The sequence below is a fragment of the Sceloporus occidentalis genome, unplaced genomic scaffold, assembly GCF_023333645.1.
Source record: "Sceloporus occidentalis isolate IW3139 unplaced genomic scaffold, rSceOcc1.0.p SCAF_74, whole genome shotgun sequence".
NCBI lineage: Eukaryota > Metazoa > Chordata > Lepidosauria > Squamata > Phrynosomatidae > Sceloporus > Sceloporus occidentalis.
Window position 1 is genome coordinate 2,157,424 of NW_028317054.1, and position 14,650 is coordinate 2,172,073.

Genomic DNA, 14,650 nt, shown 5'->3' on the forward strand with positions numbered 1-14,650 from the left:
GGCTGTTTGGGGGCTTACAGAAATGTACCTAGGGGGTGTGGGGGGTGTCTCCAGGCCCCTAAAGGAGCAGGCTCGGTTGGGAAGAGAGAGGGCGAGAAAGCATTAGTAAGTGTGTGAGAGTGAGGGAAGTTATGTTGTACAATTGTCAATGCCTTGTTCAGTGTATAGTGGTGGGAGTTATGCTGTACCACCACCTGTGCCTGGCTCAGTATGTAGCAATAGGAGTTATGCTCTAAAGTAGATCATAACTCCCATCACTATATACTGAGCCAGACATTACATCATATGAATGTATATACAAGATCCACCCCGGGTGCCAAGTACTCTAGGTATGCCCCTGGTGGCTAAGGTGGCACAGACAATCTGTTTGAGGACAAAGTTGACACTGATAAACTGCTGGTGGCAAATATGGCCCTATGGGACATGTTACTTTGTGAAATTGGGAGGCGGGGCAATTCTTGCACCGGAGCTCTGGGGTTTCTAGTTAGAAAATATGAATAAAATATTATGAATATGGCAAATTTTACATGATTAAAGAGTTATTTCTGGGAAAGGTTTTGGCTGGGAAGGAAGTTATGGGAATACCTAGTTATGTACATCATTCCACATTTTGCCCTGATCCTAAGTCATATCCTTATTTTATTTTGTCTCAGAATACATCCAGGATGCACGCTGTATGTTACTACTAGACCAGGGTACCTGCAGAACATATATAATCAAATGGTACTATGACAAACAAGCCAATTCCTGTGCCCAATTTTGGTATGGTGGCTGCAATGGAAATGGAAACCGTTTTGATAGCGAAGATGAATGCAAGAAGCTGTGTGTGTTCCCACCTAATCAAGGTAAGACAATGTTGTCACTGCTGGAATTAATTATGGAAAGTTCTTTATGAGTGAGGCGGCTTACAAAACATTTTCTCCTATGGATTAAGATTTCAAAAGGGATGAGGATAGACCTGGGATTGTGCGTGGAAACATCGGCTTTCCTATGATATGTGGCATAAGATTTTGTAAAGATGGTGCAAAAAAAATAAAAATTATATATACACATATAGCAGATTTGCTCCTTAATAGGTTGTTTAGTGTATAAGAACATGTATAGCAGAAATAAAAAAAAATAAAAAATAATGCACTTTACAAGCAGTTGGTATTTGCTCGAGGTTGATTTATGGTTTGCATGTGATTTTAATACAGTATGATCACTACTATAGAAACTTCTCTGTTTTTAGTATGTTTCACAAAGACAGTACTCAAGTAACCCTAAAAAAAAAGATATTTTTTACATTCTCATGATTGCCCATGCATAATGCATGTTGGAGTGCATTGTGCATGGACGCCAATGCATTTACATTGGCTCTCAGTTAACAGATTCAGGCTGGTGGAGTTTCAGACATTTTTTCACCGGCTGACACTGGGAAGCAGTAAGTGGCGCAGACCCAGTCTCTGATTAACACAACACTGGAGAGCCCGGCTCACTGATCACCGGCTTTTCATTTTTCTCTGTTTTTAGTATGCTGTTTTTTATATTTTATTTCTAATAGATATTGATGTGTATGCATAAATATGGTTTCCTAAGTAAACCTAAAAAAATATATAATTTGCGTCGGGATATTAAATGAGGTGAGGGAGGATTTATGAAAAACATAGCAAAAAATTGTTCAGCTCCCATAGGTGTCTAATAACTTTGTTATGTTAAGCTCAGTCTTAATGGTGCCATTATTTTGTTTTACAGAGAACTAAGTGAGATTCTACATTCCTTTTTAAAGAGGTTCTACTCACGACACTGAAGGAGTCAACAGCATGGATGCCCCATTTTATTTAAATGCACATGTGAAATATTTCCAATATGATTGTCATTATTTATGATGCAATTAACTTGTTCCATGATTTTTTTGTATATTATATTTTTGGAGGGGACAAGAAAAACACAGTTCTTACAGTAGCATTTTGGATGTAAATGTTTCCATTTCTCAGGGGTATATGTATATATTTTTGCCATGAGGTCACCTATTATGTTAAGGTGGACTGTTTTTCTCTCAAATACAGAGTGCTTGAAAATCCGGAGAAAAATGGTTGTATTTCAACAAAAGCTCAAAATGTACTATTCTTATGCAATATTTATTTTTTCAGAGCATTTTGGGGATAACAGGCTACCTAGCTTTATTAGAAGGACAAAACAACTGTGACAGAATACTGATACTGAAATTATTTTACTTGCTGGTTGTAGAACCAGTCATGGAGCGATAGAGACGTAGGCAATATCACAAAATGTGATTTTTATTTGATCATTTTAGTCAATCTAATCTTATGCCACACCTAATTTATATTTAACTAGTTGGCTGTTCCAGGTTTGTGTGTAATTGTATTCCTTTATTGAATCAATTGAGTGATGTGAGACCTGTACATATATTTTAATGTTGGTTATATTAGTGCATGGGGAAATATCTAACTCATCAAAATGCTAAAATACTGGGTTCTTTATTGCAAGATTACACAGACGTATGCAGGGTTTGACACAATTCAGAACACAATTCTGTGATCTGAACTCTACCATTAAGCTAACCTTCTTTCTTCCAGCTTCTGATTTGGGATTTTAAAATAGATTTAAATTACTTATTCTTGCTATTATAATGGTCATGATGCCTTACATCTGAGATGTTACTGGATGGGTCTAGCCAACAAGCTTTTTAAAGCAGGGGCAATGCCAACTAACATCAGAAAAGTCAACTGGTGCCCTATTGAGCTTGGAAACTGAACACAACAGTCATTTCCATCATGTCACCAAATTCCTCATCACAATCCATTTAGTTTTTCATTATTCATAATAGAGGATTAACCCAATTCATGTATGTCTTTCACCAGGTTAAGACTTGACCTGATTTTAGCTAAGAAAAAGTACACAGATAATTCAGACAGATTATAACTATCCAGCTTGTTGTTCAAATACTGAATTGGAACACACTTCTACCCATGTTCTAGTAAAGCTTGTTTGGGTTATATGAAGCTTAGCTGGTAGATAAGGTTTTGGGTTTAGTGAACAGACCCCACAGCACACTGTATAGTTTTCTGTATATGGCAACACAGTTGAAAAATCTGTCTTGCCTCCATTTCATCAATGCTGACTTAATTTAGTATTTTAGAAAACATTTTATGGAAAGAAAATTGGCACTGTCATTATTTTGCATGTACAAGTTTTTGTGATAATAAAAATGTACCATAAACCTATTTTGTTGCTGTTTTAATGGGATAGAGAGCTTTTATATGAATTTGGTTCCACTTTGCAGCTTTAACAGCTTCCACTCATCCGAGAAGGCTTTCCACAATACTTTGGAGAGTTTCTGTGGGAATGTTTGTCCATTCATCCAGTAGAGTATTTGTGAGGTCAGACACTGATGTTGGACGAGAAGGTCTGGCTCACAATGTACCTTCCAGTTCATCCCAAAGGCGTTTGATGGGGTTGAGGTCAGGGCTCTATGTCCATGTCTTTATGGACTTTGCTTTGTGCGCTGGGTCACAGTCATCCTGGAATAGAAAAGGGCCTTCCCCAAACGGTTCCCACATAGTTGGAAGCAGAGCATTGTCCAAAATGCCTTGGTGTGTCCCATTCAGCATTCCAAGACATTTTGGGAGACCTGCGCAAATGACACCAACTTATTACATCTCACTATACGTGTTTTGTTTTTAAGTTTTGTGTAAAACATTTACATTTTCCAGGGTTTCACACCTTGTTGAGGTTATTCAATAACAGAACTTTTATCACATACAAGACAAACTGCAAAACACCGCAAAACAGCAACATCAGCAGCTTAACCAAGTATGACAGAGTTCATGTACAATCAATAATAGAAACTGTACACCAAGATGCTCTCTGGGCTCACATGTGAAAATTAGGGGTAATTTTAAGGCTAGGTTTTCCCCAGAGACTCCAAGTGAAGCACCGCTAAGAGGAAACTCGGGGTCGTAAGAGCGCTGTTCCCGGCATGCTCCACTCCCCCATTAAAAAGTATATCCCGCGTTCCCCTAGTAGTTGCATTAAAGCTTATTTGACAGCTTGGTTTTGACAACACTCACAATTGCAATTCTAAATAATGGTGCATCGAGATCCACCAATCAAAGAAAGGATGCAAATAAAAAATCTATTTTGGTGGGACGGCTTCAACTCACAAGCGAGCCAACGCCACGTGACGCAGTAAATAACATAGGTGATTGAATACGCATGCGCACTTCAAATGCCCGGAAGTATTTGAGTTTCAATAAGCATATCGGGCATCCAGTCAGCGGAGGTGTATTAGCCAAGTCCTGATCTTTATGCGCATGCGTCTCGAATCTGGTTGCCGGAGCAACCGCCTGCTTCATCTGCTTGTGTTAGTGCTGCGCTGACAGATCCGGGTGTCGGGGTTGAAGCAGCAGAGCAGTATGCTGTCTGTACTGGACGCCCTGTGGGAGGACCGTGATGTCCGCTTTGATATATCACCCCAGTGAGTAAAGATCGGCATGCACGTAAATAGCAAAGAGCAATTTGTAAAAATCTGTTTTTAGTTACGTTAAAATGTGGAGTTACTACCATGGCAACCAGTATGCTCTTACTAGAGTTAGTAATTCACATCTGGTTTGCACTTCCTAAACATGGCCTATGAGTAATATCCCTTATTTCATGATGTTAAATCGATTTACTTATTAGTCCACCTGTATGGCCATCATGCTTTTATATAATGCATACCTCCCAAGTGTCCCTCTTCAACAGAGGCAGACCCTTTTTGTCCCTCTTCTGCATTAGCCCAGAATGTGCGCTGGATGTGGGTATCGTGGCGTTTTGGAGCCATACAAGTCACAATGAGTTTATAAAAAGCAGAAAATGAAATGACGTAAATAAAATACATAATTCTTCTAAATGCATTGGCCATCTACGCAAAGGGCTTTCCATAGGCGGCAGACACATAAAAAGTGATTGTTTATTATGAATTACCGTAGCTGTTTTCATGTGAAAGAAATTTCTGGCTGCAACACATTTGCAATTGTTCAGTTAGCCTTTTAAACTTAAACTTGGATCTGCGAACACAATGTGCCATTGGAACTCAGGTGTGATGGGAGTGATAAATGTGTGATGGGAGTAATAACGGGCCTCTGTACCCCTATGAAGATATCCCATTAGAAAATCAGCCGTTTCCAGCTACAATAGTCACTTGCAACATTAACCCCGTCTGCGCTGGGTTTCCAATCCATTTCATGTTATTTGAATGAAACATTTGCTTTTGTTTTGGAAACAAGGAGATTTCTAAGTGACCCCAAACTTTTGAGTGTGTGTATAAATATATATATATATATCTATAGTAGACCTGCGTTAAAGGGATGGTCATGCCAGTGAATTTCCTGTAATTAGAGGGAGCGTGTCCACATACACATATTTTGGGAGCGTGCGTGAACGTGCTTCTCGTTCAGTGTCCTCTAACAGCTGAGTTCAGGATTAAGCCGAGATTAAACCAAGAAAATTGACCCAGTAGTCAGCCAGACCGGCTGAAACGCCATCGCAGGGAAACGTAAGGGGTTTGGAAGATCTGGGAGGCAGAACAGATTTAATATTCTTCGGAGAAGGACTGTGAGCTAAAGGAGCCTATCTGAAAGTGGAGAACTTCAGGAAAATGATTTTGTCCTCTGGTGATCGGACGCCTGAAACTGTTTATGAAAAAAACATATATTTTAAATTAAACTTTTCCGTATAAACCGTTTCATGCCTTACGAACAATCTAACAATTTCACACGTTTTTGGCATCTCTGGCATCAGTCTAGGATTATCCGAGTCCTCTGTAAAATGTCATGAGCCTTAGCGAGGCCAAAGAATATATTTAAATCCTACCATGTACTTATTTCAAGAAGAGCGTCTGGACGTACAGAGGAAGGTTTTCTCGGATCCGTACCCTGCGGTGATGTTTTAACTTGTTTCGTGGTAACCGGAGTTCCTTCAAAAGCATCTCTAGTGAAATAACACGTTTTGTCTTGTTCTATTTTAAGGATAATTATTTAAATTGTAAATAGATATCTTTGAAATTATAATATAAGCAATCACGTAAAACACCCAGATATTTGGTACTTATATATTTAGAATCCGCTCCTACCGGACTATTGGGGTTTCTTACGTGTCCCTGACACCCCTGCTATAAAATAATGCATATTACTCTTCCAAAAAGGGGTAAAATAAATAAAGTAAATAAGTAAAGCACTTATCTGACACAGAATTTGCAGTAAATTTTCTCTGTTAATCAATGACGGGGAAATAGTTCCATTGAAATAAATGGAAACACGGTCCTGTTACTGATTGACAGCTTAAGCAGCCAATCAGTTGCAGGATAGTGCCCCCATTGAGATCAGTGGGAAGATTTTACACATGCACGCTGGGGTCTAAACAGACCCCCTGCCCACAACGTTCAGCAAAGCCAGCACTGTAGCTGATCGTAGTTGAGTGCGTTGTGTGCATGGAGATGCATTCGGAGGAATGCGTTGCCTGCAGGCGTTAGGGTGAGGGGCAAATGCATTTGGGGAGATTCTGCAGAATCCCCTCGTTAATTTGCAAAACGGATCACATACAACTTAAAAGGGACCTATTTTATGCATGAAAATACATATGATGGCCGGAGTGTCCCGTTAACCGCCTCTTCACTATTCTTTAACAGTGGGGTTTAAGATGTCAGATCATACTGCTATTGATTGACACAGCTTCCTCTTATTTTGTATTATTTATTCCTTAGTTCAAATTTGATTTTCCAAAAGCCCTTAATCTTCCAGCTTAGTATTTGTTAATCTTATTAAGAGTATGTCAGCAGAGTTGTGTTAATGTCCCCATACTGCATTCAAAAGCTGTTCCAGATCCAGTGCTAGATGCAGTGCTTTTGTGTATATTCACCAAACATCAGATGTTGCGTAATAATTATGATGTAGATGTGTCTGTTTGTATATGTATGTAACGTTTGTTTGATTTGTGTACAAAATACTGTTCTTTTCTGATTATGTTTTAGACAAATGAAAATGAGGTCAGGGGAGGTTCTTATAGACTGCTTAGATTCTATTGAAGACACAAAAGGAAACAATGGAGACAGAGGTAAGAGGCTTCCATGCTCTAAGATCTTCTGTTGTAATAAAATGCTCCGTGTATCACCCTGTGGCTTATTCACTAAAGAGAGAGTTGGCAGGGGAGTTGTGGTTTGAACTCTTACTTCACTGTTCATTTCGAAGTGCCAACACTGACAGGTTTCTCCAGCTAGAAGGGCTGAGCTGACCCTGTATAATGCATAGTTAAATGTGAGCAGACTTTGATGAAAACCTTGCTGATCAGCTATACATTATCCAGGTCTAGCCAAGCTCCTCATGCAGCGGAAGCTCACAGGGATTGGCCCTTCATAATGCATAGTGAAGTCAAGAAGCTGAAACACAACTCTCCCTCTAGCGAATAAATCACTATACAACAATACAATAACACAATCAGAATTTTGAGAGCCAGTAAAACTCTTAACACCTTGTTTAAGGTGGCTGCACAAAATATTTTTTTAAAAGCCTCAGCTTGTAGTAAGTTAGGTTTGGGTTATTTTATTGCCTGCGCCAGTGAACTGGAGGACGGATATAAAAGAAAGAGAGCTTTGTCTTTTAAACACTGCTTCTATTGGGTTTTGGAAATATACTTTATATTAATATGTCTTCATATTTAGCTGTTAATATTTCTTTTCTAAGATACAACAGTTCCAGTTTCCTGGCGTCTACCCCCAAATCATCTTATTCACCCAAACTTATGTCCTATAGATATTTCATTTGAGTTTTCACAAGCAGATCCCTAATTAATATATTTTGGTTTCTTTTTTGTTCTTATATTTTTATTACAGGAAGGCTGTTAGTGACCAATTTGCGAATCATTTGGCATTCTCTGGCGCTGCCCCGTGTCAATCTGGGTGAGTACATGAGAAGAATTTACACAATTACACTAAAACATTCCACCTTGGTTATACTCTTTTGGGGAATTTGTGAGTGGAAGTTGCTTTCTTTCTGTATATATCCTTCTACAGTCAGTGTGTGTAAAACAGTAATTAATAATAATCCAGGTTGCTTACCCCGTGTCTGACTATAGACTGTCAGCCGGCATCTCCTCCACGCAAATTTCAAGTCTGGATGGTTAGAAAATCAAAGCAGTGCTCGTGTACCACAAATTTATTTAATCCATAGATGGGACAAAAATTGGTAGGGCGGAGGCAGGAAGATCCAAAAACACCTTAATATTGCTTCCTTAACGCATTGTTTTTTGTGTTGTTTTTAGCTGTTGGCTACAACTGTATTCTAAATATCACCACAAGGACTGCTAATTCAGTAAGTATGATGTAGCAATACCTTGCCTTTAGGGGGGTCCATGAAGCCTCACATTAAACATATGCAAACACATCTATCATTTTATCTTTCCCTGAAAAGATTAGAAGCATAAAAAGCATCTGGGCTTTCTCATTGCGACACTAAAGGCCAAAATGAAGTGTTCTCAGAAATCAGGGGAGAAATTTTGAAAAGTTAGGTGTAATGTATTTTACTTTACCGAGGGGGTTGAAGATACACTAATCGGCCATAACATTATGACCGCTGACAGGTGAATTCAATAACGCTGATAATCTTGTTATCGTGGCATCTATACACACGCAATTTTAACTTCAACATATTTGTGATAAATTATTTCGTTAAATAGGCATTTAGCCAAAACGTAGGAGGTATAGTTTTAAAAGGCCCAGAAACTTTCGTAGGTAATATAGTTATATTAAGAGAATTGTACTGACAAGTTGCGTCTCAGTATTTAAAATATGTTATTTTTATGTCTGCAGAAATTACGAGGTCAGACTGAAGCCCTCTATATTTTAACAAAATGCAATAATACTCGCTTTGAATTTATTTTTACAAATATTGTCCCTGGAAGCCCAAGGCTGTTCACATCTGTCATTGCTGTTCACAGGTAATATAATGTTGTCATCTAAAATTCTAGAAATTGTCATTTTCTGGTTTATTCCTGGTTTATATAGTGCTGTATTTTCCAACCTTTTGATGGGAAAGGCCATTTAATATTTTTTAGGGTTGAGTTTAATATTATTATTAATATGTTTTGGTAGGCAATTTTAGTGGATGACCACATAGATGGCCAGATCACACCACTGTTTCAGCCATCTTTTAGCCAAAAAGTTCCTTCTCTGTTCTTTTTTTTTTTTTTTTTTTTTTTTTTTTTTTTTCTTCATTTGATCAGCCCAGGCTGAGTTGAGCCTCTATCAATTCCATGTCTGATTTTTGAAATGCTACATTTCTGTGTTTTCTAGAGCATATGAGACTTCTAAAATGTATCGAGACCTTAAATTAAGAGGTGCGCTGATACAAAACAAGCAGCTGCGACTACTTCCACGAGAGCAAGTCTATGACAAAATCAATGGAGTATGGAATTTATCCAGTGACCAGGTACGAATGTCCATATATACATTAATGATGCCATTGTTCTTGGAGAGGGTTTGGCGCTTCCGAGAAATGTATCAAACAAATTTCACTATAAATCTAGAAGTAAGAAACCGTAAATATACAGTGTGTCCCGTAAGGACCTGCTGCTGGCATGAGATGCTCCCCTTCGCATAGCACTTCATTTCATGCTAGTGGGTCCAATTTAAAAAACAGGCAAAGAAGAACTAGTGCTACTGCTATCGTATGGTCTATACATTCACTGACACATTCTGCTAAAGAACAGTCCTATTATTGTTCTATGACCAGGTCCAATAACAATTTGGAATAAAGTAATATTTAGGCCACAGTTAATGTCATATTAATGCCATTATACCATTTAAACTGGGTGCTCACCAGTACGGGGTTTATATACATTCTAACAGCTCTCATTACAATATATTTCTTTTCCAGTTCTGTACTAACTGCTTCTACAGATATCTAACCAATCAGGCATCACTGTATTTGACCGGTTGTGTTTAATGTGTTCATTATTTTATTTCTTAACCCTGTAGGGTAATTTGGGGACTTTCTTTATAACGAACGTGAGAATAGTTTGGCATGCGAACATGAATGACAGTTTCAACGTCAGCATCCCATATCTACAAATAGTAAGTCTCTCTTATCCTTGTGAGCAAATGAACTCTAAGAAACATGTGGGTCTGTGATTGCAAATGGATTACTTAACCTGAAATTATTGGACGCTACGCTGGGCCTGACTTCTCAATGGGGGTCCTCAACGACCTTGTCCTTATTGAGCACTGACTGGTATTATTGTTATTATGTATTGTTTTATATAGCGCCATCATATTCCGTAGCGCTGTACAATGGGTGGACAGGACAAAACAAGTAGTATGTAACATAACAATTTGACTTACAGAGACAACAGGTGAGGAGGGCCTATGGTACAGAATACCACAGAGGCTGTGCAGGTTGGGTCCAGACCTCATTGTGCAGATTGACCTGCTGGGAAGATCTCCCTTGTAATTGACCCATTGAGTGGCGATTTTCTCCACTTTTAAATCCCATTTAAATCATATTTATGCATGGAAAAAATGTGCGGAAAAACCAACAACATTTTTGTGGGTGCACAAAAATTAAAAAAGGAGAATAATAGTTAAAGAATCTTAATGCAAACGTAATGAAAGTAGTTACATATGGATAAGCTGGAATCTGCTAGTATGTTTCATATTGAGTTAGATCGCTATAATATATCACTATAATTTTTTGTTACATTATATAATCTAAGAAGACCCTTTTTTATTTTATTTCATTTTTTTAGCGTTCCATAAAGATCAGAGATTCAAAGTTTGGTTTAGCCCTCGTGATAGAAAGCTCCCAACAGGTAAAAAATTGTATGTTTCCACAAAGTGATTGCTTAACTAAAGCCAATTGTGTATTTCTGATATTGTAATTATTATTCTCATAAAATATTTTCAACTTTTCAACAATTATTTCCAGCATGTTTTAATTCAGACTTATACTGTTGCATGTTTGTACAATTTCTTATCGTTAAAAGCCAATTGAGAGATATGACGGCACTAGTACTGTTCTCATGTGAGTGTTGCTTTCCCCTTTGGATCAGAGCGGTGGATATGTGCTTGGCTTTAAAATCGATCCAGTGGAAAAACTTCAGGATTCAGTGAAAGAAATCAACTCCCTGCACAGGGTTTACTCTGCAAGTCCAATATTCGGAGTGGAGTATGAGATGGAGGAAAAGGTAATGCTCCTTAATATATATTATTATGCTTAATGTACGTTATATATGTATGTATGTATGTGTGTGTGTGTATATATATATATATATATATATATATATTTATGCTCCACTCTTACAGTACATTTTTACGTATAAATCTACCTATGCGCTAATTTCATGATGGGGGGAAAAAGAAGAATTAAGTTCAAGCCATTCTAGTAAATAGTATAATGCCAGTCTGCGAAAGATAACAATTGGTGACAGTGCTCATTTATAAATCCAACAAAGTCTGATTTCTTTCTACCCAAGGCCAGTGTTTAGCACTATTGTGTTGATCGGTATCAGTTTAAATTATAATTTGCCCCACTTTTAAGTGTTGAGCGTGATTTCTGTTTCAGCGTAACGTAAAACAAGCTTGAAATTATCCTATTTAAAAATAGCTTTTGTGTATATTCCATGTGTCATCATTTAGCTGGTCAGTGTGTCCTGTTCTTTTAAGCTTTACCCCTTTAAGCTACAAGACGGCGTGTGTGTGTATTCTCTTAATCCGTTGGCACACAGTTGCGTTACTGCTCTGTTAAATCATTCAAAGTCTTTTTACGAACATGTGTCGCTGTACACTGAGCATTAGCCCTTGTCAGGGGCAAAATAACCTCCAGCATTCTTTTTTATTTAACGTAATAGCAAACTGCTCATGTATGTTGCAGAGTAAGTGGGATACGTTGGTTCACTGATTCTCCAGCTCTAGATTCTGTGCATGGACCATGGAGTCTTCACGGAGTTAGTATAGTAGTCTGGAATCACTTTTGATCAAGTGATAAACCATTCACTGTACGCAAATAAAAATGTTTGATTTCTAATTACATTACTGTGCTATGACCTATAAACAGATAAACACTTATGAAAATACATATACAAATAGATTAACTTAAACTTGAAATAGTAGGTCCCTCATCTGCTTATGTACCAGCATGTCTTACGTTTGATCATGTTATTATTAATCTGTATGTTGTTGTTGTGGATATTTTTATTCTCCCCACGTAATAGTGCTACAGAATCTGTGAATAAAATGTAATAATGTTGTGAGAACATTTTGGTAACCATTAGTAACAAATATATTTTGTAATAATAATATGCTTTTTGGTTTTTTTTCTAATTCTGAAATGCTTTTTATGCAGTTTTTGTTTTACATTCTTTTACCACTTATCATGAACAAGTATATTCAAAAAGGAATAATAAACTAATCTGTGCGCCTTTAAATCACATAGCACTGGTAAATTGGGTAGATAAATAATTGTGATGTAATTTCATTGTTTTGGGGTCTTTGGCAATAGTGCACAAACGTGAAACTATTCTAAGCAGTCGTCTAATACAATCCATATGGTTTTAGCCACAAGCTCTGGAAGAACTCACTATAGAACAGGTCCAGGATGATGTTGAGATAGAAGCCGACGAGCACACTGATGCTTTTGTGGTAAGGTCTCCCTGCAGATAATCTGCCTATACTTTGCTTTATTTGTTTGTTTGTTTTCTCTTATGATGGTGCAAAGACTTTTAAAACTTGTACTGGTGTCCTAAATTCTGATTAAACAAATTACAATAAATGTATGGACTGCACCTATACCTTCTCTTTTAATATTACATGTAAATTGTATCCGTAGAAACCGGAAGTGAATCATTTAGTGGACAAATACTGTAATTTTTGTTAAAATCAACAAACCGACCCATGGAAAAAAAAAAAAAAAAACGCCTTCAGAACTTAATTTACCTTAATAATCCAACATAATGTTTCTTTTCATTTTTCGTGCTTGGATTGTGTGTGTTTTTTTGGGGTTTTTTTAAAGCGTAATTTTCTTGATTGTTTCATCATAGGGGTCGGATGCATGAACCAGTATAGTGTTTCCAAATATTCTAAAAACCCATTGTTTTGTTTTGTTTATATTTGTAGGCCTATTTTGCTGATGGGAACAAGGTGAGTTGATTTATTTTTTTAGTGTTTTCACTTGTGCTTGTTTATCTGTACTCACTAACTTGTTTTATTTATTCACCTTGTTGGAAAACATTAGCAACAAGATCGGGAACCTGTGTTTTCTGAAGAGCTTGGCCTTGCAGTAGAAAAACTGAAAGATGGCTTCACACTCCAAGGCTTATGGGATGTGATGGGGTAAAGTCCTCTAACTGCCGACACAAAAGCTTATTTTTCCTTTTAGATTTATGACCGTTGCAGGATGAGACGGGGGACTAGTATTTAGCAACAAAACAGAAACTGGAGTCTCCAGAACTACAATATTTCAGGAGTACCCACCACCTCTTCCTGAATTATCCCGAAGTGTAGAAGTGAATTCCTAATCCCGCGTTCCTGTTTGACCTTCCACCAGTGACAACCGAGCGTGCTGCTGTATTACATCACAGCTAGATGCCCTCTAGAGGAGTAAGAGGGAGGCATTCTATGATATGCTTCCAGAACAGGCTGGCGAGCCGTCGCTGACACTGATATCGTCAGAGCTCTTCTTTCAGACCAAGTTCAAATTTTTTTTTTTCTGCAATGCAGCGCCCAGTTCCAAGACTAAGTAATTTGATAAGAAAATGGCAAAATGACACATTTAAAGGTTCTTTTACTAGAACTGTTTACTATTAACCCATTAAATTTAAATATAAATTACTGTATAAAGAGTTGGCTTTCTTTTTTTTTATTTTAAAATATGTCCAATGAACAACATTTTTTTCAAAGAGTAATATTAATTGAGGTGTTTCAACTGCACCTTTACGCCATGAAGATCAAATCAATTTCTGTCTGAAATAAAAAATGCAGTTGCAGATTCTAGAATGAAAAAAAAAATATACATTTTTAAAAGAAAAAAAAAAGCAACTTATCCTAAGCAATACAAGGTTGCTGACAGAAAATAGTGTTTCTGCAATGGATAGTTAAAAACATACATTCTAGACCTCAAAGGGAAAGTCCCATGGGGGGAAAAAAAGGTTTTTCTCCCCGAGCATAAAATCCAGTGCTGTATACAGAAATGAAGGTTAACATTAAGGAAAATGGTTTTGTAATTTTGTTCCAATAAACTTACTTTATCAGAAGACCTGGTGGAAGAAGTGGTGTCAGTTGTATTATTTTGGGTGAGTTTCCCCTCTCCAACACTATATCACACTGAATTAGAAGTTGCATAGATTTGTAATGGTATTATTTAGTAACTGTGCTTGTCCTTAAAACTGATGTTGGCTGTCCCGCCAACTTTGATTAAATAATGTCAAAAGGATCAAAAAGACAGTGTAGATTTTCTTACTGTAAATTACAATTGTAGCTGAAAACGGCTGATATTTTAATATTTAAAATGATGTAGAGTTGGCAAAAGGACATACCAAGTAGTGCATCAAATAGCATTTTGGACATGTGGACTAGGGAAAAGCCTGATAAACTTGGGCATTGCAAAGAACTAATCTGGCTGTA

The 14,650-nt window shown here is 37.3% G+C and overlaps 1 protein-coding gene across 1 annotated transcript; it reads left to right on the forward strand.

The window, feature by feature from the left end:
- The first annotated feature begins 4,418 nt into the window (after nt 1-4,418).
- Nucleotides 4,419-13,364, forward strand: LOC149285934 (BBSome complex member BBS5). The gene is made up of 12 exons (XM_089494711.1): nt 4,419-4,480; nt 7,013-7,095; nt 7,871-7,936; nt 8,299-8,348; nt 8,846-8,973; nt 9,329-9,464; nt 10,013-10,108; nt 10,780-10,842; nt 11,083-11,217; nt 12,587-12,670; nt 13,145-13,168; nt 13,263-13,364. Exons 1-12 carry the CDS (start codon nt 4,419-4,421, stop codon nt 13,362-13,364), a joined length of 1,029 nt encoding a protein of 342 aa, XP_089350837.1.
- The last annotated feature ends 1,286 nt before the right edge of the window (nt 13,365-14,650 follow it).